The 23,316-nt window shown below is 43.8% G+C and overlaps 1 protein-coding gene across 3 annotated transcripts; it reads left to right on the top strand.

Moving 5' to 3' along the window:
- Nucleotides 1-1,455: 1,455 nt before the first annotated feature.
- LOC124701848 (inositol-tetrakisphosphate 1-kinase 2-like) lies at nucleotides 1,456-8,618 on the top strand. Of its 3 annotated transcripts, none has more exons than XM_047233947.1 (10): nucleotides 1,456-1,904; nucleotides 3,633-3,714; nucleotides 3,892-3,924; nucleotides 4,566-4,686; nucleotides 5,480-5,569; nucleotides 6,758-6,877; nucleotides 7,005-7,181; nucleotides 7,426-7,481; nucleotides 7,557-7,641; nucleotides 8,210-8,618. In XM_047233947.1, exons 1-10 carry the CDS (start codon nucleotides 1,714-1,716, stop codon nucleotides 8,302-8,304), a joined length of 1,050 nt encoding a protein of 349 aa, XP_047089903.1. In that variant the 5' UTR covers nucleotides 1,456-1,713; the 3' UTR covers nucleotides 8,305-8,618. The 3 variants fall into 3 exon arrangements, 2 of the variants coding, with proteins under 2 accessions (XP_047089903.1, XP_047089902.1); XR_007002246.1 differs by having other exon boundaries at nucleotides 1,458-1,904; nucleotides 5,477-5,569; nucleotides 7,557-7,914; XM_047233946.1 differs by having other exon boundaries at nucleotides 1,459-1,904; nucleotides 5,477-5,569.
- Nucleotides 8,619-23,316: the final 14,698 nt, after the last annotated feature.

Raw genomic sequence — 23,316 nt, 5'->3', positions numbered from 1 at the left:
GAGGGAAGTTGTGAGCTATAGAGTTGTTGAGATGGGGATTGTTTTGCACGTAACATGTCTAAATTTCATCGTAACTTATGTTCTCATCTTTCCCTAATAATTTCCTCTAACCAAACAAGGGAATATACTTATTTCTCAAATTCCCCTGCATAATTCTCACCATTTACCTACCAAGGATTGGTATTACAAGGACACACCTATGCCTATCCTCTGTACAATTCCATCCTCACATCTACCATTCACGTTCCCTAGAGTTGCCAAATGCGCTAGGATCAATATTACATTTTAGTTATCTCAACAATTAGCCATTACACATCAATAACAGTGAAACACAGATCAAATAAATTTTCCACAGATGCGACATTCTATGATAATATATACAATGCAATAACATTTTATTTACGCACTTTATGCAATTTGCATCGTCTAGAAAATAAGGAGCTCCTTAAAATGTCATGTATCAAGTGGAGCATGTAGCTAAGGAGATCTACACCAGCATAGATGGCGGAGTGATCTACATGTAGGCCCTCTCACGCATTAGGTTGCGTCTTCCCTTTTGTCGCATGGTATGAGCTTTATCGTACTCTTTTGTTTTATTTTTTAAGGGTTGTGTGCAACTTGTTATGTAGAGTATATGTGTAACTCTTTTGCTCGTATCATCTTGATGCGACTTTTGAGTTAATAAAAAATATTTTTATCAAAAAAATATTATCATTGTGAGTGGGGAGGAAACTATTTATGACTCTATTGTACAAAAAGTGAAAACTCGAAAATTCAACATAGATGGCACTATCATAAAATTTCTACAAGTGAATCTACATACACTTACATATGAATTGAAAAGCCAAAACATAGGGGGAAAAGTATATTTTGATTCTTGCAAATTATGAAATATAGGCGCAACGCCTGGACATGAATTTTAGGTGCAACCGTTTGAAAGGGTTGCTCGGGATTTATTCAGCCGGTGCGGCTGGCAGCTTGATCGCAGGCTCACATGTTGAGACATTGGCGTTGTGTTTTGGTTTCAGTTTTTAGGTGGTTGATTCATGTAGAAACTTTGTGTGATCCACGAGCTGTAATAAGGATACTTTGCGTAAGACTTTAGACTGAATTTTAATAATGAAATAAAAGCCGTAGCTGAGGCTTCGTTTCCCCCTTTCGAAACAAATGAAAGGAAGAACAAAGTTACCCTAGAGAATGGATGTAAAACGTATCTTTCTTAATTCTTGTTAGAAGATATGTGCATTTTAAATCCATGAAAACAAATCAAGTGTTTTGAAATTTATCCTAGAGAATGGATGTAAACCCTATTTTAAAATATTAAACTGAAATAAAAAAATTACATGTACATCTTCTCGTGCTAGGCTCACGAAGTTGTTTCATAAAAAATCATCGACATGTGAGGTGGAGTGCTGCAGATAATATGGTCACCGTGAATCACCCACTCACCTTCGTCGTCTACAAATACCAGACTGCTCTGTCCGTTCCCCCTCTTCCACTCGTCTCGCCATTAACAAAAGGGCGGAAGCTCCGGGAAACAATTTTCTTCGTCCAAATCCTCCAGACAAAGCCCTATCACCTCAGTCCCAAACTCAGCTAACTCTCTCTCACGCGCGCGCGCGCCCCCCTCAGCGTGGAATTTATGCCCGAATTTTCTGCCAAATTGGGTTCACCGGCCATTCGTGGCAGGAGTTCGGGATAGAGCTCGCGGGGATGAGGCTGCACGGGGATATGTCGGATGACGAAGAGGATGCAGTGATGGATCCAGCACTGCTGTCATCGTCGTCGCCCAACGGCGCGGCAGTGGCGGCTGTCGTCGCTGCGCCGAGGCTGGTGGTGGGCTACGCCCTCACGAATAAGAAGGTGAAGAGCTTCCTCCAGCCCAAGCTGCTCTTGCTGGCGAGGTAAAAAAGCTTGCTTCACCGCCCCCTAAAGACATGTGCTCCATTGATTCATTGGGGATCAGGTAGTGAAAGATTTATAAAAAAGGAGACATATTACATGGTTCGTGTTTGCTGTGTGGGGACTGGGGAGTATTTTCACAAAAAGAAAGAAAAAACAAGATTTTGTTTCTGGTCCAGAGGTGTTGAAGAGTGTTGCTCCTGGAGGAAAATGCTGTTCTTGGTTCAGTTTCTGAAGATGATGAGCAGTATTCTGCTTGAACAGGGAGAGGCGATAAAAGGGTAGCAATTCATGTTCCAACCATTACATTTTCTACAATATAGGGTGGAGGAATGGAATGCTATTCTATTCCTTGTAGCGCTTATTGATCAGTCATCGAATCGTACGTCTACCGGAGTATAAAGTTAGCAGGGGTGGCTAGTGAGAGTGGCTTCTAAGTGAATCATGCTGGGTTCCTAGATTAGAAATTCCAATAGTATCGATAGATGCCTTATTCTGGCGCCTGTGTTGACGGTTGCACTGCATGAGGGGTATCCATAGTCTATAATTGTATTATTATTATTATGCCCACTTGACAAAATGCTTTGTAGCGTGCTAATCCTTGTTGCCCGGCATCTGGGTTTCTAGCTGGAATATTCCTAGAGATAAGCACATCACATGGATTATCCGATTATGACAGCTTATTGATGGCAATGTCTTTTCTCGGATCATTTCCACTTTAGTGAATGCGTCGCTAGATTTGATGGCAACATGGACAACTGACAAACAATCTTTGAGCTGGCTATCTTATTTGTTTATTTGAATGAAGAGATAAACTCATTCAACTATTTGCTAGTTGCTTCCCAGCCTACGAACATAAGAAAAGTATGTCCAGAAATTATGGAACATGAACTAACAAGGATTTTTTTCCCCTGCAAAACTGAATTATTTTTGCATTCTGGGACTGATATATCTTTTGATTTCAGGGAAAACCAAATTTCGAAAAATCAGTTTATAGTTTATGTACCTGCTTCTTGAAAATTTTCAAACAAATTATAGATGTGCATCACGTTAGAACAGTGGGTCTGTAACTTTATGCAATAAAATGTGTCATCTAAAATGTTGTAGCTGTACTATTCAATTTTTTTATATATGTACTTTTATTTTTTAATAACTTAAAACAAATGTTCTCGATGAGATACAATTGGAGTTTACCCTTGTGAGTTGCTTCACAGGCTAAAGAACATAAGCGAGGCATGTTTTTTGGTAAGAAAAACATGAGTAAGGCATGTGAGAAAGTAAAGTAAAATAAATTTACAAGAAAATATTTTCCACGAGATTGAACAACTATTTCTTCATCAAATTGTATATTTGAAGTTAGTTATTCAAGTTAATTTGAATATGAACCTTACCCTACTGTTGAGTAACTAAAACGATAATGACATGTTGCTGGTTTCCCTTGTACCATTCCTTTTCATCCTTTGGAGGTACCCCTGTAACTTTCTGATCTGCATTAGATTGATACTCGGTTACACTTAAAAACAAATTAATCTCAAGCTGACTTGGTCATAGACTAATTCTTTTTGAATTTTAGCAGAGAGCTGGAATTCAGCTTAAATGATTTGTCTACCACGTATTATAAGTGTACATTCACTAGCCATGTGTGTTCACTAGTTTGCTATAGCTCTTTCCAATATTTTATTTTAGTGACACTTGATGTGTCCTTAAACATGTGCCTTTTTGTTTGCCAGGAAGAAAGGAATTAGTTTCGTATCAATTGATGAGACTCATCCTCTCTCCGAGCAAGGACCATTTGATATTATCCTGCACAAGGTTAGACAATTTTAAATATATTCTGAAAGTTTGCGGACGCATAGTTCTTAGAACTAAAATTGTCTTACATATTTTTCCAATGGTTGTGTTTATGAACCTTTTGATCCTTGAAAGAAGTGACCTGTGCTTAATCCTTTTAAAAATATGTCATCATAAATTCTTTCCTTTTTTCTGTAGAAAACTAGCAAGGAGTGGCAGCGGGTTCTGGAGGTAATATTTGACTACATATTTTGAAACATGATGATCTGCAAATGAATGAGTGTACCATAATGATACAGTATGCACATCTCGCCATATATTTTCTAATTTCCCTTGTGGTTGGTGCCGTGTCCTGGTAAATCTGTGCCCACATAGCCCCTCTGTTCAAAAGTATGACATTTTAGATACTGACATTCTCCAGCAAACATCTTTTACCATTATGTTTTATTTATGCTACTAGAAAACTATAAAAAATATTATGAAAATGTGATTCATGTGAAATTTAATGATATTCTGTTCTCCTTACCAATCCAAATGATTTATCATATATTAGGAGCCAAGGTTAGAAAAAAAAACGACTACCGATTTTAGGAAGTCATGTATTCTGCAATGGAGGTCCTAAGATTAAGTGTTTATCCTGTCTGCAGTGATGGCAGTTAGTATTCTCAATTATCTAATACCAAAAAAATTCTACGCTCACTATGAAACAATCCTTTTGTTCGAAATTTCTTCGTTCGTACCGAACCGCTTGCAGAATCAAATCCTGTTAGCTTATCGTGATTGTAATGCTCTGCTGTTGGCTTCTAAATCTGGATTTTCTGTTTTCTGTTGTTTTCATAATTTTATTTTATTTTTATTTTTATTTTGTGAAGGATTATCATGAAGTGCATCCAGAAGTCACTGTTCTTGACCCACCCAATGCCATCGAGCATCTAAACAATCGACAATCGATGCTTGAAGAAGTAGCAGATTTGAACCTGTCCAGTTTCTATGGTAATAATGCAGATACCTTTAAGATGGATGTTTGTGCTATGAAAATAAGAAAACACATTTGTATTTGTTTGGATGAGTGCTGCACATTCTCTCCCGCATGAGATTATTGTAGTGTGAAAATGTGCATATATCTGAAGGCACAGTGTACTATGAGTAAGATAGTGGAAGCATTCTCACTAACCCAAGCACTCAATCCACTCATAAAAATAAGCACAGCAATTCAAGGTTTCCTGTGTATATATGAACCCTTTTTCGTTTTTCCTCTTGTAATGAAATTGCAGAGTCCCCTTTTTGTTTCGTAAAAAAAGGTTTGTCTGTTTTATATTTGTGAGTTAACATCCGCTTCTTCACATTGACACGTCACATTCTTACTAAATTATCATATAACCGCAGTCCTAGAGAAGAATAGACTTTTGCTGTCAATAGAAATGAACAGACGAGATTTTCATGTTGACAAGATGGATTCAGAATCCTATCTCTTTCCTTGTGAACCATTTTAAAATTAAGGTTTTTATTTAAATCACGTTCAAACATATGAGAGCACTAAATTAACTCAGCTACAGAAAATTCCAAAACTCTGTAAAATTCCTTGTTGACTTATGTAATGCAGGATAAGTTCACTGACAAATTATGTTCAATTGGACTGTTGTATTTTTCTGATTCATCATGAACACTTAGCATATTGACATGCAGATTGCTAAAAGTGCATTTTCAGCTTACTTCTATGAAGCACATAATATGTTTATAATTGTGTATAAATGTTTATGTTTTGAACTTTGAACCATGCCAGAAGAAGTTTGCACTCCACGTCAACTGGTCATTATGAAAGATCCGTCCTCTATACCAACTGCAGTTGCCATGGCTGGACTAACCTTGCCATTAGGTAACTTATTCAAACCCTGTAAATACCAATTTTCTTGGATAAAAGATTTTGAAACATGCTGCGAATGATCCTTTTGAATTAGTCAAATCCGCTCACTTTCCTTTAGCTTCTCAGGACTCATTTTGTTTTAATCAATCTGGTTACCTGATAGTGCATTCTTGCTACTATGTTTGGAGTGGAGTATGAATTATTTCCTTGTGGTTAATACTCTCCATGCAGTTACCGTGGTTCTAACAAAAAAGTCCATGAATATATATTAACTGCTGCTCTAATATATGCAATGTTGAGTTAGTCTCTTTCTGTGCTACTGAAATTAGACCGTCCTAATCTGGTCTGCAGCATATTGGGATCATTGATGCATGTACTTTCGATAGGGTATTACATGGGAAGGAACATAAGGGGATTCTTATCGTTGATGTATGTACTTTCAATAGGGTATTACACGAGTAGGAACATAAGGGGATTCTTCTGCTAAGCTCTTGTAGTTTTATGTGCATGGTGCATTACATAGGTTGTGACATTATTGTTCTTCTAAATTCTTGTACTTTAATACACTGGGTACACTAGGCTGCAACTGCATGCTTCTTGAATCTTGATTGTATTTGTTGCTCCTCCCAAGATACACTTGACTTTAGTGGTCATGATACTGTACAGCTTTGATCAGTTTAGCTTTCGTTCTGTTATGCTTTGATCAGTACTGAATGTCTGCAATACAAACAGACATTCACTTTATGTCAAACAGGGAAGGGAATGATGAACGAATATTTTTGATATTATCTTACACAAATCCTCTTTGATACCATGCTGATATTTAACAGAGGAGTTCTTGTTACTACTTCTCGTTGGCACCAAAATTTAGTTTGGTGAAATATGTGTGTTGCCTGACTCTGTGCATGTTATCTGGAAACATGTCCTGCAACTATCCTGTCACTTCACGCTAGTTTGAATTAGGATGGAGAGTAAGGAGGGTTGACAGGGAGTGCAAACTGATGCTCAAATTTGATGTTGGCTGATCTCCTTCCACTTGCAATTTCACATTATCACATATTCGGACATATTTCCAGCTGTACCTTTTCTGCTCCTGGATGGTCTTATTGTGCTTTAATACGTTACATGGGACTTTCTGTTTGTTATGTATGGAACTAGTAAGTGGAAACTGCTGATGGAACCCACTTCTCTTTGTTGCAGTTGCCAAGCCATTGGTTGTTGATGGAACTTCAAAATCTCATGAGCTATCTCTTGCATACGACGAGGCAGCGTTGTCAATGCTGGATCCACCTCTGGTACTCCAGGAATTTGTGAATCATGGTACGTTCTGATTCTTATATGGGCATATGGCCTTCCTGTATCTGTCCATATTTATTTCTTGCGATAACCTGACACTTTCCGCTGGAATTGAAGGTAGAAGGTAGCATCTGATTTATTACTTCTACAGGCGGGATCCTCTTTAAGGTGTACATCATTGGTGAAGCAATACAGGTTGTCCGCAGGTTTTCTGTTCCTGATGTTAACACCTATGACTTACTAAACAATGTTGGCATCTATCGACTTCCAAGAGTTTCATGTGCTGCAGCTAGTGCAGACCATGCAGACCTTGATCCTCGTATTGCAGGTGGGTCTTCTGCAATATTTTCAATTTTATCTTTGGTTCAGTTTCCTTTTTGAATTGATTTTGTCCAAACTTTTTATTAACAAAAAATGTCTTTGGAGTGAAGAAAATGAAGTGAATATATTATATTGTTATCATTTCAAACTGAGGAGAAAATCGTTCAATTCAAAATTAGTTGCCTTTTAATTTGTTCTGTTGGCCGACAGATTTCTATTGCACCAAATGAACAGTTTACATTACTGAACAGAGCTTCCTCCAAGACCACTTCTAGAGAAACTGAGCAGGGAGCTACGTGGTCGGCTGGTATGACCAACACTGGTTCTTAATTATGTGTGGCTGTTCTGTTTGTTGATTCACCTGACATGTTATAATTTGCAGGGTCTGAGATTGTTCAACGTAGATATGATTAGAGAACTTGGAGCAAATGATCGGTACTATATAATTGATATCAATTACTTCCCAGGTGTGTAGATATTTTGTCTGTCACGTGGCTTTGCATTTCTTTTGTTCTGTCAATGTGTTCATGAAGAACTTGCTAGGCGAAACAATTTTATCCCAGCCGAGGGGGAAAGAAGTGTATCAACCCGAGATGTCTCTGGCCATGTAGGCCAGTTTAACACTGTTCCAGTAGGGATATCTTCTCCACTAACCAAGGTTGACTTGGTTGGAGCATGAGTAGAGTCTTGCTAACTGTATGTTGTTCAGCCCAGGGGCAGATTGTTCCAACTCTTTACAGGTAACTTCATAATAGAATATGTAGTGGTTAGGAAAATGACATGCAAATCACAAAAGGCATTTTGATGATGGGTAGTTTCAGTGAGGTTTCAGATCATTTTCTATGAAGACAGCAATATAAATGGTACTGCAGAAGTTGCTTCCGTTTTGTTGGATTAAATATAGTGGGAAGAACTTGCATTTTAAAAAGAGAGCATGTAGCACTTCATGGTCTCGAATCTGGACAATTTCACAGCATGGTAATTTCCTGACGGTAGTAGTTTTTTATCGTCCCAGATCTAATATTTTTTCCACAGGGTATGGGAAAATGCCAGGCTATGAACACATATTCACTGACTTCTTGCAAAGTCTTGGGCAAAACAATTATAAAAGGAGCTTGAGCGAGGGCTGAAGTGCGAGGAAGTTTGTGAGTGAACAACAGGAGAGCATGTATGGGTGGAAGCCATACTTTTTCAGAAATGTATATATCTGGGATATAAGGTGGAACCCACCAAAGGCTTGAAGAAGTCCCAAACTCACAGTGCTGGTCTTCTCAGAACTCACAAGTGGCGCCACATACAGGGTCAGGGACTAAGGGGATAAAGAAGAAGAAAAGCTCGAATGACCTCGAGCCCTTGTTTGTATAAATCGGTGAATATTGTATTCTGGGTGCCTTTGTGTAGGATTGTTTTGATTTTTGAACATAGCTTGGTGATCCTCTCGTCATTAATCTTGACTCAAGTTTCATTAAGTAGAATTGGTAACATAATTTTTTTGAATGTTTAACATGAGTCGTTTAACATACTATGTAGTACAACTGATAGATCAGTTTCTTAACAAACACTGCATCACAGTAAGTACCAGTAACATTAGGAACAAGATTTTTTTGGTCTGGTTTACGTTTACCATACATCACAGGAAAACTAGCTCTTCTAGGCAAATAGATTTCTCAACAATCAGCTCACAAAGCCGCGGCTAATCTGCAGTCCGGCAATCTTGATGAACCGGAACAGCTCGCTTCCAGCTCTGGCGCAGGCTTCGAGCACGACTGCCTCCTCATTGGTGGGAAGCTCGTAGTCACAGACGGGGCAGAGATGGTCGACGCGGAGCGATCTGAAGATGCATCGCTCGTGGAAAGAGTGCGCGCAGGGCATCGTCCTGAGCGCGTCCCCTTTCCTGAAATCGTCGTGGCAGACGGCGCAGTACCGCTCGCTCGTCTCGCCCACCGTCGGCGCGTGCAGCAGCGCCATCGCGCAGCTCGATGCCGGCTTGAGCTTGCGCGACTCCCTTGTGGATCCTCTTCCTATCTTCTGTTTTTCCTGGTCAAGATCGCCGCCAGCGACGCCGCTCATGGGGTCCATCTGCCGGGGCACGCCTGCTCGGAGAAGGGTGCCGCCGGCGCCGAACAAGCTAGCAGCGATCTGCCGATCGGGCGAGTCGAGCGGGGATGATGATGGAACGCAGGATCGTTGTGGCAGGGATCAGATCAGTAATATGTGGTGCCAGATATATAGGCGTTCACGGCCCGACGCCGGATGCGGATTCGATGAAATCCACATACACGAGAGACTGTCTCGGAATCGGAAACGGCAGGGCAGGGCCAGAAGAATCGGGGATGGGCCAGGAAAATCGAGGATGCGCCGGGGGACGGGGGGTGCTGTATGCGGGAGGGCCTATTCTCCGCTTTAAGCGGGAGGGAGGGTGGCTCCGCTTAAAAGAATTCAAACTGGGCCAGGCCCATTTATTCTGTCGCTTCTCCCTGTCTGTTTCGTACGTGAGTTGCATAGTTCCAGGTTTTCAAATCCATACACATTCAAAACGAAAACAAAATTCAAAATCTATACAAATACTAAACAAAAAATTCAAAACCAAACGATTTTCTAGCGAACAATTTTCAAAATTTGAAAAGGTTCAAGTTTCAAAAATGTTCAAATATAAAAATAGTTCAAACTAGAAAAATGTTCAGATTTGGAAACATTTAAAATAAAAATGCTCAAATTTAAAATTTTAAAAAAATTCAAGTTTATAAAATGTTCAAATATGAAAATAGTTCAAACTGGAAAAATGTTCAGAATTGAAAATGTTTAAAATACAAATTGTTCAAACATAAAAATCGTTCAATTTCGAAAAAAGTTCAAATCTAAAAGAGTTCAAATTCAAAAAATTCAAAATTTCAAAAGTTCAGAAAAAACGAACTACAAAAACAGAGACGAAAAAACCAACAAAACCAAACGAAAAAACAGAAGGAAACAAGAAAACTGAAGAAAAAACGAAGGAAAACCTCTGCCCTCGCTAATGGGCCGGCCCATGCCTATCCCGCTCTAAGCGGAGCGACAGATAGGGCCCGCTATGAGCGGGGAATAGGTTTCGCCGCTGTATGCCGACCTGGTCGGCGCGGACCAGGCGCCGCACACCTCCCCAGGCGGATTGTTGGGCCGGCCCAACATTCCCAATTTTTTTTTTGCTATTTCGTTTTTTTCTGATAGACTTTTTTTTTACGTTTTTTAAAAGCTGATTCTGTATAAAACCGATTTTACCCCCTCGTTGGTGTATCGGAATTGCCAACTGTAGGGACCAGAAGGTGAAAGATAAACACACTCATACCTTGCTCCGACATATGAGGGCTGGGCTGCTATTTACCCCCTCGTTGATGGTGCCATTGGGGAGGGCCTATATGCCGCTTAGGTGCATGCAGAACCGCCGCACACACGGCTCCACCGTGCCCGCTTACTGGTGGGCCGACCCAGGTAAAATTTCCCAAGATTTCCCTTTTCTCTTTATTATTTTGAAAAACTTCAAAATTTAAAATTTAAGGTTTTTTAGCAAAGAATCAATCAGATTTGGAAATTGTTCAAAATAAAAACTACTTTTTAAAATTTGTTATTCAAAAAAAATATTAAAAAAATTCAAAGTTTTTTTTCACATAATCTTTTTTGTCTAAAAATAAATTTGTTCAAATTTTTTTTGCTCAATATTTTTTTGCACATATTTAAAATAATGTCAAAAAATTTAGAAAAAAGGGAAAAACTTAAAAAGAAAATTCAAATTTGAAAGTGTTTAAAAAGTCTACGGGGAACCCGAAGAAACAGAAAAAAATAAAAAACCGCGTAGAAACTTCCAAAAAAAAATTGGACTGAACCATTGCCCGTATCACCCCAAGGGGCGAGAATCCTATACACCGATTGAGTTGGTGCTTAACAAGCACTGCACACCCCGGCGCGGGTGTGGGTCTAGCCCAAGTACATTATTTTTGTTTATTTCTTTATTTCATTTTTTTGTTTATTTTTATTTTTTTGATTGGAAACAAGTTAACATTAAAAAGTTATTAGAATTCAAAAATATTTAATTTGTTAAAATATTAAAATATTAAAATTCGAAAATGTTAGAATATAAAAATGTTCATATTCGAAAAATGATCATATGTAGAAAATGTTCATATAAAATTATTAAAATTCGATTTTTTAAACTAAAAATATTTTCATATTCAAAAAATGTTCAAATTTTGAAAAAAAGTTTAGTTTTTAAAAACAATGTTCGGATTAGAAAAAGTTGAGAATTAAAAAAACACAAAAATAGGATAAAACAGAAGAAAAAACAAAAAAGAAAAAAAGGAAAAAGGAAAAAAACAACGATGGGCCGACCCAACACCTATCTTAGGGTGTGTGGCAACTTGTCACGGCCGACTAGGTCGGTGTATAACACCACTTGAGGAGCTGGGCGCCGTCTGCAACGCTGCAATCATGGGCCACGTGGAACATGCCCCCTAACAACTACATATCTCTTTATTATTTTCCCTTTTTTGTCTATTTTTTAAAAAATGTTTAAAATCTTAGATATGATCAAACTTTTTTAAAAATCAAATGAGAAAACTGTTCAGGTTAAAAGATGTTTAGATTGAAATAATATTGGAATTTTAAAAATGCTCAAATTTGGAAAAGATCAACATAGTGTTATCACCAGAATTTGACCGGATCAGAGGTGGGCCGCGATTGGAGATGGGCTTGAAGAATATATATGGAAGAAATACATTGAATCGGCCTTGTATACAAAGTTTGGGCTAGTTTGCCCGTGTATCTGTACCATAGTAGGATACGTGTCGGTTAGATAGAGTTTGAGCTCGTGCCCGGTTGGGACTATTCCCACGTTAGAAAGTCTACGGACTATAAATATGTATCTAGGGTTTATGAAATAAACAACAACCAACGTTCAACACAAACAAATCTCGGCGCATCGCCAACTCCTTCGTCTCGAGGGTTTCTCCGGTAAGCACCATGCTGCCTAAATCGCATCTTGCGATCTAGGCAGCACAAGCCTACCCTCGTTGTTCATGCGTTGCTCGTGCTGAAGCCTTTTTGATGGCGAGCAACGTAGTTATCTTAGATGTGTTAGGGTTAGCATTGTTCTTCGTATCATATGATGTCGTAGTGCAACCCTTATACATCTAGCCGCCCTTACACCTATCTTAGGTGTAGGGCGGCACCCCGCTTGATCATAGTTTAGTAGATCCGATCCGTTACGGTTGCTCCTTGTTCGTCAAGGATTAGTTTAATATCCGCAATAGTTAGGCCTTACAAAGGGTTGGAGGATCCAGCGGCGTGTAGGGTGAAGTTTGCTAGCCCTAGACGAGATGTTCCGGGATCAACCTCGTGTTGGTTTTTAGGCCCTGTCTAGGATCGGCTTACGATCACCGTACGCGAGCGCGAGGCCCAATCGTGAGTAGGATGATCCGATTATGCGGTGAAAACCCTAAATCGTCGTAGATCGTTTTAGCTTTATCTTGATCAAGCAGGACCACCATATATTCGGACACCTTGTACGAATCATGGGTGGATCGGCTCTTTGAGCCGATTCACGAGATAACCCGACGACCGATCGAGGCTCGTATTTAACGTTTACGTGTGTGCCCCTGCAGGAAACTAAGCGAGGCATCATCCAACACCTTCCCGACCGGGTATAGGTCGGGTGGCACGCCCTTGCGATAGCATCGGACGTGTGACCGGGGAGGCTTTGCGGGCCGTCGCTGCGAGGGACCGGGGCCAGCCGCAGCCCTAGTTGTTCCCGGCTCTACTGTGTTGCCGGTCGCGCCCGCCGGTGGGTTTCGACCGCAACACATTCTGGCATGCCCGGTGGGACCATCTTCGACATCCACCGCATCGCCGTCTACATCCGAGATGGCGGAAAGCACTCCGGTCAAGTACGAGGATCTGCCTGACGAGCTCAAGAAGAAGCATGACGAGATCAAGGCAGCCCTCGAAGCCGAACTCATCGGCTCTTTCCACGTAACCCGCTCCCATGGCGTCGGGTGGAAGGGGTTCTCACCCGAAGGCGCACTCGATGGAGTGGACCTGTCCGCCCCGTCGGAAGAACGCACCGGGTCGCCGCGTCGAGAGATCAACTACATGGTGGCTCATTCCCTGCACCGCCACTCCGAGAGCTCCGGTGAACACTTTGGAGCGTGTCGCTCGCGCGTGATCCAGGAAATCATGAGCCATCGGTATTCTCCGTCGGGACCAGCTCTAGGGACTTACAAAGGAGAGATGCCACTCCAGTCCCATCCACCGCTGCCGTTCGCATGGGCAGCACCGGAAGTGCCGAACTCATCGGCATACGTCGTCTACAAAATTGGTGGTGATCCTAGTGACTACCAATTCCTACCTGAGGCACCCAAGTAGATCCCGCACGGATACGCGTGCGCATACGTACCAGACGGCAGCACCTGGGCACTCTCGAACCAGGCTGCGACAGCGAGGGCCTCCGGAACGACGGGAGGAACGTCGGGAGCAGATCTTGAGAAGCAAACGTGGCTAGCTAAGTACGCCACTCCGACAAACCTCCAGAGCCCAGCTCCTGCAGTTGGCTCAGAACTGGAAAAGCGGGCATGGCTGGTTAAGTATGCCACCCCGGCGAATCTTCAAGGTTCGACACCTTCAGCCATCACCGTGGATCAGATCTGTACAATCCTGAAAGACCAGTTCGGCATGATGCCGAAAAGGAGGACGATCGGCTATACCAAGCCGTACCCCAACAAGTACGAGTTGATCCCGCTACCACCCAAATATCGGCTCCCTGATTTCTCCAAGTTTAATGGATCAGATGGTTCCAGCTCCATCGAGCATGTGAGCCGATATTTGGCACAGCTGGGCACGATCTCAGCATCAGACGAGCTGCGCGTGAGGTTCTTCGCACAGTCCCTCACAGGATCGGCTTTCGGGTGGTACACATCGCTGCCACCAGACTCAATCCGGACTTGGAAGCAGTTGGAAGATCAGTTCCACATGCAGTATCACTCAGAAGCTTCCAAGGCTGGCATTGCCGATCTAGCGCAAGTACGACAGAAGCGCGGAGAAACAGTGTCAGAATATGTCCAGCGCTTCAGGACCGTTAGGAACCGATGCTATTCGGCTCATGTGACTGAAAAAGAAGCGGTCGAGTTGGCGGTGGTGGGTCTCGCATCACCGATCAAGGATGTGGCCTCCCAAGCAGACTACCCTTCACCGGCGCACATGGTGCGAAGGCCGTCGAGCATATGAACAGCGCCACCCAGACGTTTACCAGGATAAATTCAAGCGTGCGGTGGTCCTGGTTGAGGCAGATGAAGATGAAGGATATGCGGGAGATCAAGAGGTAGCAGTGGCTGAATGGACTCGGGGGGCAAGCCCCGTGTCCTGTAAGTGGGTTAAGAAACAAGGTCCTCCAAGAGGGTTTGACTTCGATGTCACCAAGGCTGAACAAATTTTCGATCTCTTACTCAAGGAGAAGCAGCTAAAGGTACCCGAAGGCAACAAGATCCCCACGGCTCAGGAGTTGAACGGAAAGCCATACTGCAAGTGGCATAACACGTTCACCCATGCCACCAACGACTGCAGGGTGTGGCGTCAGCAGGTCCAAATGGCGATAGAACAAGGGCGTCTAATTTTCAGCCAGTACGCCATGAAGGTCGACACACACTCCTTCCCTGCCGTTAACATGGTGGAGTGCACTTACCATGGAGGGTGTCAACCAGGATTCTCGTGCAATATCAACATGGTAGGACCTGGGCACCACTCTGGTAAGGACGGAGATGAGGGCAGCTGCTCTCATAGCAAGGACACAGAGGAAGCCGCTCCACGCGATCGGCTCCGTCACGATGGCAAGCGCTACATCACGAGAGGAGAAGTGAGGAACGTGAGATATCAGCGACCTCTCTCTGATCACCTCCTCAACAAGTATGTGAGTCAATATGACCAACGCCGACGATACAACGACAATAATGAAAGAGATCGTCTGGCTAGGGACGCCAGGAGACATCGTCGGCATGATCGCGACGAGGAGAGATATGAGCGCCACGCCAAGGAAAAGTCGAGAGAGCAAGACGACGTGGATAGGCACTGGGACTGCCCCTTCTTCGGACACTCGCTGGGATTCGAGAATGAGCCGATTGCCTACAATCGGCAATCGTCCAGTAATGTAGACAGAAGAAGAAGGATGCAGCTAACGTGTCCGTGTTCAAACGTCTAGGGCCTCTCCCGCCTCGGAACAAGCACGCCGAGTCCGCTCGGGTAGAAGATCTCGAGGAACTAGAGGACGATGATGAAGAAGAAGACAAGTATCATCGGCCAAGGTGGTGCCCTGATGGGCTCAGCCGTTCCCAAAAGCGTAGGGTTCAGCGATTACGTGGTTTGGAGGAAGCCGAAAGGTTGTACCTGCACACGCTGAGGAAGGCGCGGCCTGATCTGGCCGCTAAAATTCAGCGAACCCTGGACGAAGAAGGTCGGCCACAAAGGAAAGAGTGGCGCCCCAGGCAAAACAAAGCCGATGATGAGACATCGGCTGGCACAAACATGGTGTTCATCCCTCCAACGGAGTTTAGTGCTCCAGGATTAGACGAAGCACCTGTGGCACAACTTGACTGCGCCCCACGGCCGGTTATTTTTGAGAAGCCACGAGAAAGAAGCTACAGGCATCTGAAGGCCCTGTACTTGCGAGGCTACATCAATGGGCAGCCTGTCAACAAGATGCCGGTGGACACCGGAGCGGCAGTCAACATTATGCCATACTCCATGCTACGTCGGTTGGGACGCTCTAGCTCGGATCCGATCAAGACCAATGTGACACCGAGCGATTTCAACGGCCAAGCATCCGACGCACAAGGTGTTCTGAACGTGGATCCGACCGTAGGAAGGAAAACCGTCCCTACGACGTTCTTTATTGTCGACAGCAAGAGCACCTATGCTGTCCTACTAGGGAGAGATTGGATCCACGCCAACTGTTGCATTCCATCCACGATGCACCAATGCCTAATATAGTGGGATGGAGATGAAGTAGAAGTCGTCCATGCAGATGATTCAACCGAGATTTCAACGGCTGGCATGAACGTTTGGGAGACATCAAGCCAAGAGCCACTCTCAGGCATCAATTTGGACGACTGCGAGCGCATCGACGTGACAAAGGACGGGGTTAGGCTGGTTTTATCCACCGGCCTGACCGTGTAACAAGAGCAACATCTATGGACAAACGTGGCGATGCCGGTCCATGCGATCGGCCCCAAGGATCTATGGAGGAACATTGCAAAACCTTCATTGAGCAATTCAATCAACATGGAGGCCGATTCCAGCAATCGGCCAAAATTATCTTCGCCATGCATTCTGCCTAGGTTCAACATCGATCTAATGGGCAATGGGTTTACGTCGGCTGATGAGTTGGAAGAAGTCAACACTGGTCCTAACAGAGCCGACGTTCACATATAGTGCCTTGGCTAAACCACAAAGCCGATATCAGCAGATACCTGGCAGAATCGGCTCGGGGGGCACCTAATCAGATAAACATGTGCGATACATGTGCAGTGAAACATTGGGGGCCGATAGAAAAATCGGCCCGTTAAAAAAAAAATCTCATGATGTACAGCCGATGCACGGACATCGACTTTAGAGCTAAGGAACAAAGCCGATGCACGGCCATCGAGTCTAGTACAATTACGCTTCAAGACACGGATGGCCTTCTGCTTCCTGGAGGGGGTGGACAATGGGAGCTTCCGATTTCGGTGCCAGAACCTTCTCTTCGAGGATTTCCAACGGAAGAAGGGTGATCGGCTCTGGCTGGCTCTGCATGGCTCGGGGGCAGCTGATCTGATAGATGCTCTGTTTTTAGAAGCCGATTGGAGTGTCAGCGGCTGGTCCTGCGTCGCAACCTTCTTCGAAGATGGTGAGTTCTCGCAGAAGAAGACCACCAGGGCTGCTAAAAGGAATCTGAAAGGGAAGCCGTCATCATATACAGGGTCTGGACCGTCCTGTTGCTAAAAGAAGATGAAGGAGTCTGGATTTTCAAAAATAAAAAGAAAACAGCCGATGAACAGCCATCGGCTATAGAATTGCAAAGTATTACGGTCAGATATCAAATTACAGTCTGAATTTGAGAAGTGCTTGATTGACTGTCTAAAATTGGTATCTGAGACTGGCTTCATGGGCGTTTGAGGCGAAAAGTCCGATGCGTTGCTATCGGTTTTTGGTGCGGCAAATGGAAGGCTTGAAATTGGATGAATTGAGAGTCGAATTGGGAGAACATTTCTTATTGATTCAAAGGAACGACTTTACAAGAAAGAGCCGATGGCTCTCAAAAGGATCATCCGATGCCTAATACGCTGCTACTACTAGTCCTATACTAATTGGCCCCTGCTCTTGGGGCCGTCGCTGTCCTCATCATCGCCATTGTAGCCGCCGCCGGTGCTGCTGCTGGCGAGCTCCTTGTCGCTACTGCCGTAGCCCTCGATGGGGGCTTCTTCCTCGTCATCATCATCCTCGTCGTCATCTGACCAGGCCCAGCCGCGAAAGCGCTTCGCCGGCGGCTCGTCAGAGGAAGTGTTACCTTCCTCTTCCTCCTCGTCGGAGGAGGTATCGTCCTCTTCATCCTCCTCTTCCCCTTCGCCGGAGGAAGCGGAGTTACCCCAAGAAAGGAGGTCTTCCTCACTCTCCGCCACCAGTTCTCCGTCAATCAAGAACCGGAGATCGTCCTCTCCATCGGTCAGGGGCAATTCCCCATCTGACCCGACGAGGGCTTCAGGTGGGCCGTCGGGCACGAAGTCGAAGTCCCACTCCGGCTCTTCCCATTGGTTGTGTTCTGGCATCGGCTCGCTTGAGGAAGAGGATTGGAAGGAAATAGCCGATGCAGCAGAGGAGGAGGATGAATCCATGGTGGGGAGGGCTTTTCGGTGTCTGATACTGAGGGAGAGGATAAAGAAGCAAATTACTCGATGCAGTTAAATAAAGAGGGTATAGTGGAGATTTAATGTCATGACGGTTTTCGAGGACATGATGCCGAATCTGTCAATTCACGCAGAGAAGCTGAGGAGGCGAGGCGACATGATAAAAAACTCTGCAGCGGTTCTGCTCTGCCACAACATGACCCGACGAAGGAAAAGCGTAATAATTTTGGAATTGTCATTTCCAAAACCAGGGGGGCATGTGTTATCACCAGAATTTGACCGGATCAGAGGTGGGCCGCGATTGGAGATGGGCTTGAAGAATATATATGGAAGAAATACATTGAATCGGCCTTGTATACAAAGTTTGGGCTAGTTTTCCCGTGTATCTGTACCATAGTAGGATACGTGTCGGTTAGATAGAGTTTGAGCTCGTGCCTGGTTGGGACTATTCCCACGTTAGAAAGTCTACGGACTATAAATATGTATCTAGGGTTTATGAAATAAACAACAACCAACGTTCAACACAAACAAATCTCGGCGCATCGCCAACTCCTTCGTCTCGAGGGTTTCTCCGGTAAGCACCATGCTGCCTAGATCGCATCTTGCGATCTAGGCAGCACAAGCCTACCCTCGTTGTTCATGCGTTGCTCGTGCTGAAGCCTTTTTGATGGCGAGCAACGTAGTTATCTTAGATGTGTTAGGGTTAGCATTGTTCTTCGTATCATATCGGCTGTCGTAGTGCAACCCTTATACATCTAGCCGCCCTTACACCTATCTTAGGTGTAGGGGCGGCACCCCGCTTGATCATAGTTTAGTAGATCCGATCCGTTACGGTTGCTCCTTGTTCGTCAAGGATTAGTTTAATATCCGCAATAGTTAGGCCTTACAAAGGGTTGGAGGATCCAGCGGCGTGTAGGGTGAAGTTTGCTAGCCCTAGACAGGATGTTCCGGGGATCAACCTCGTGTTGGTTTTTAGGCCCTGTCTAGGATCGGCTTACGATCACCGTACGCGAGCGCGAGGCCCAATCGTGAGTAGGATGATCCGATTATGCGGTGAAAACCCTAAATCGTCGTAGATCGTTTTAGCTTTATCTTGATCAAGCAGGACCACCATATATTCGGACACCTTGTACGAATCATGGGTGGATCGGCTCTTTGAGCCGATTCACGAGGATAACCTGACGAGCCGATCGAGGCTCGTATTTAACGTTTACGTGTGTGCCCTGCAGGAAACTAAGCGAGGCATCATCCAACACCTTCCCGACCGGGTATAGGTCGGGTGGCACGCCCTTGCGATAGCATCGGACGTGTGACCAGGAGGCTTTGCGGGCCGTCGCTCTGAGGGACTGGGGCCAGCCGCAGCCCTAGTTGTTCCCGGCTCTACTGTGTTGCCAGTCGCTGCCCGCCGGTGGGTTTCTGACCGCAACACATAGAAAAACCAAAGATAGAAAAAGTTCAAAATTTAAAAAGGCCAAAAATGAAAAAAGTTCATACTTGAAAAAAGTTCAAAAAAATTGTTTAAAACTGAAAAGTTAAAAAATATAAATTCAGAAAATTGACCAATAAAAACAAAAAGCCGGTGAAACCTCAAAACATAGAAGTACCTACGAGATTGAAGAAATCAGAAAAGAAAAAGTGCTGAAAACGGGCGATGCCTTAGATAGCGCCTGTAGAGGGCGATGAATAAGGTTCACTGCGTGCTCTAGGATGCATCGCGTGAAGGCGTTTTCAGGTGGGCCAATCCATTTTCATTCGCTCCCCCGGTTAGGTTTTTATAGTTTTTTCAGTTTCTAAATCTAAACAAATTTTAAATTTGAATGAATGTCAAACTTACATAAATTAAAAAACTGATTTTTTTGGAATATAAACAAATTGAAAATTGAAAATTTTCAAATTTGAACAAAATTTTAACCTGGACAAAATTCGTAACCTGAAAAACCCCCGAAAACCCAAGATACCCGAAAAACCAAGATACCCAAAAAACCAAGATACCCCCGAAAACCCAAGATACCCGCGAAAAACCTACTCGAAAACCCAAAAAACCCAAAACAACAAAACCAATTGAAGAACCGACATTAAAATGTGCCGGCCAAGAGTCAATGTCGTGCAGGGTAACCAATATTGTTGCACTCGTTGAACATGCATTAGGGAGTTCTTGAAATATTTCAGAAGCAGTATGATTTTAACTAGAAACCATGGCCCACACAAATGTGTGCAATAGAATGGGTCGAAGTCCATCTTTGCAGATACTCTGCGCCATGAAGTATCGTCACCCTTAGGATTTATTTTCACAGGCCGACCCATTAAGTTCGTTCAACTGTTTGTTTTAGGGTTAGCTAATTTTTGGAAGGTCCTATACAACATCTATAGCGGCATGCGAAGAGCGTCGCCTGAAGCAGTTGGAGCTGGTGAATGACCATGGATGTCGTCTAGAGGGGGGGGGTGAATAGGCGGTTACAAAAACTTCTACATGAGGGCCTAAACAAGTGCAGAATAAAACTAGGTTTTATTTGTCAAGCACAAAGCCTACAAACTAGGGTTTGCCTATGTGCACCAACAACCTATGCTAAGCAAGATAAGCAACAAGGTGATATAGCAATGTATATAGAACATCAAGCACGAATGCTATTACAATGTAAACTGCATAAGTAAAGAAACTCGGGTTGAGAAGTAACCAAAGCACGCAGAGATGACGATGTATCCCGAAGTTCACACCCTTGCGGATGCTACTCTCCGTTGGAGCGGTGTGGAGGAACAAGGCACTCCATATGCCACAAAGGCCACCGTATTCTCCTCGAGACTTTCCCACCAAAAGGGAAATCCTCGATCCACTAAGGGACCCTTGAGGGTGGTCATCGAACCCGTACAAGCTTGGGCAATCGCCAAAGTTACAAGCTTGAGGCAAACTCCACAACAACCGGAGGCTCTCAAGTACAAGGCCACAAAGGCTACAACACGCCACAAACGGCTACAAGGCCACAGATGCTACAACGTGCCACAAAGGAAACAACGCCACAAAGACTACCACGCCACAAAGGCAACAACGCCACAAAGGCAACCACGCCACAAAGGCTACCACGCCACAAATGCTGCTACGCCAAAAAGGCAACAACACCACAAAGGCTAGTATGCAACAAAGGAAACAACGCCACAAATGCAACAACACCACAAAGGCAATAACACCACAAAGGCAACAACGCCACTAAGGTCTACAAGTCGTCTAGGGTTTCAAGAACTCAAGAGGTAATACTCACAAACTGTCACGAGATAAAATCTTCGTAGAGAACCAAAACCGATGCACCTAATGCAACTACAATAACACCACTAATATTCCCAAGTCCTCCACTCCCAAATTGTAACAAAGCTACAAAAGCTATTGAGAGAATAAGGGAGGGAGAACCAAAAGTAGGAGGAACACTAAATTTCTCTAAGATCTAGATCTAGCAAGTTCCCCTCACAAAGAGAGGGATTCAGTTGGTGGAGTAGTAGATCTAGATCTCCTCTCTATTTTCCCTCAAAAAGATGCAAGAAATATTGGAGGAATCAAGAGGAGGAAGTACCACTTCAAGGTCAACAATGCAGGAGAGAGAGTGGATGAAGAAGAGCTGTGTGGAACGAGGTTGAAGAAAAGTATAAATAGGGCCCCAAAAATATGACTGCTAGGACAATAAAAAGGGTAGATTCGCGCCCAAACGGTACTACCTCTCTTCCAACCGGTACAACCTCTCACGAGAAAATGGCACAGAAAACGGGTAGAGAAATGAGTAAAAACGACCCGAACCTGTACTACCTGGTTTTGGACCGGTAGTACCGCTTGTGTTAAATCAGTGAATAACCGACAAAAAAAGGCAAAGCAGATAGGAGGCAGGAGATAGATGCAGGCAGCGAGCGAGCAAGCTAGCTAGCTAGTGGTGCTTCGCGAGCATCAGCAGGAAGCAACAAGTGGGAGGCAGGCATGCGAAGCAGGGTCAGCGGGGCAAGGCGGTTCAATGCTACAAGGAGCGAGCAGGATGGCGAGGCGGTCGTGTCGAGCGGAGCGGGCAAGCGGGCGCGGGGCTGGGATAGGGAGATGGGCGGCGGCCTAGGTAGGGAGTAGGGTGGCGGCCTGGTGCGAGAAGGATATTGGCCAGAGGAAGGTGACGGGCCGGTCGGTACTACCGGGCCCGATACCGGTCCGGTACTAGCCCGAAGCCAGGGCTTACAGTGGGAGCCCCTATGCTACGCTTTAAGCGATGCGATGGACCAAAATCGCTCAATGGAAGACAACCTGGGCTGGGCCCATTTACGTGGTCACGCGAGGTGCCCTCGTTCTTTCAATACCTCGACTCTAACGCTATCTGTTTTCTTGTTGTTTTTTTATTTTGAAAATATTCAAATTTTGAAAAATGATCAAATAAAAAAATTCAATTGATTCAAAGATCAAATTTGAAATTTTTTGAATCTAAAAAATGTTCGAATATCAAAATGTTGAAATCTGAAAAATGTTCAAATTTTAAAACTATTCAAATCTAAAAAATTATTCGAACAAAACAATGTTGAATCTGAAAAATATTTGAATTTAAAAAATGTTCTAATCTAAAAAATGTTCTAAACAAAAGAAATCAAATTCGAAAAATGAAAGCCTGCAGTTACGATACAAGAATTCTTCTATGTCCCCAACACACCCAATATACTTGTCAGGTGTATAGGTGCACTGGTTCGGCGATGAGATAGTGAAATACAAGTAATGTGGATGATTGTAAGTGGTAATTGAAATCTAAAATAAAAATGGCAGCAAGCAAACATGTAGCAGAACTGGTTGTAAACGGTGTTTCAATGCTTCGAAACAAGGTCTAATGATCATACTTTCACCAGTGGACACTCTCAACTATGATATCATAATTGAATACATAAATATTAACTCTTCACTATGCTACTCTGAACCACTCTCCGGTTGGAAAACAAACACAAATTCACCGCGTATGTCGAGGGTACTCCTCGCCAATGCCCTCCGATAGGGGCTTAGGGTTGACGGAATCCTGCAAGCTGACACGAGACATCGGTTCACAGACAAGCGGGGAGAGCGATTTACCCAGGTTCGGGGCCCTCGATGAGGTAAAACCCTTACGTCCCGCCTGTCTCGTTCTTGATTATGATGATAATGGGTTACAATGGGGTGCCGAATAGTTCGGCTGAGATCTCGTCGAGATGGCTATTGTTATGATGACCTAGCTCTAAGCTTTTTCTCGGCTAAGATTGCTAAGATCG

The sequence above is a fragment of the Lolium rigidum genome, chromosome 3 (genome assembly GCF_022539505.1).
Source record: "Lolium rigidum isolate FL_2022 chromosome 3, APGP_CSIRO_Lrig_0.1, whole genome shotgun sequence".
Taxonomy (NCBI): Eukaryota; Viridiplantae; Streptophyta; class Magnoliopsida; order Poales; family Poaceae; genus Lolium; species Lolium rigidum.
Note: the sequence above shows the minus strand (reverse complement) of the source record. Positions and strands in the feature narration are given on the sequence as shown.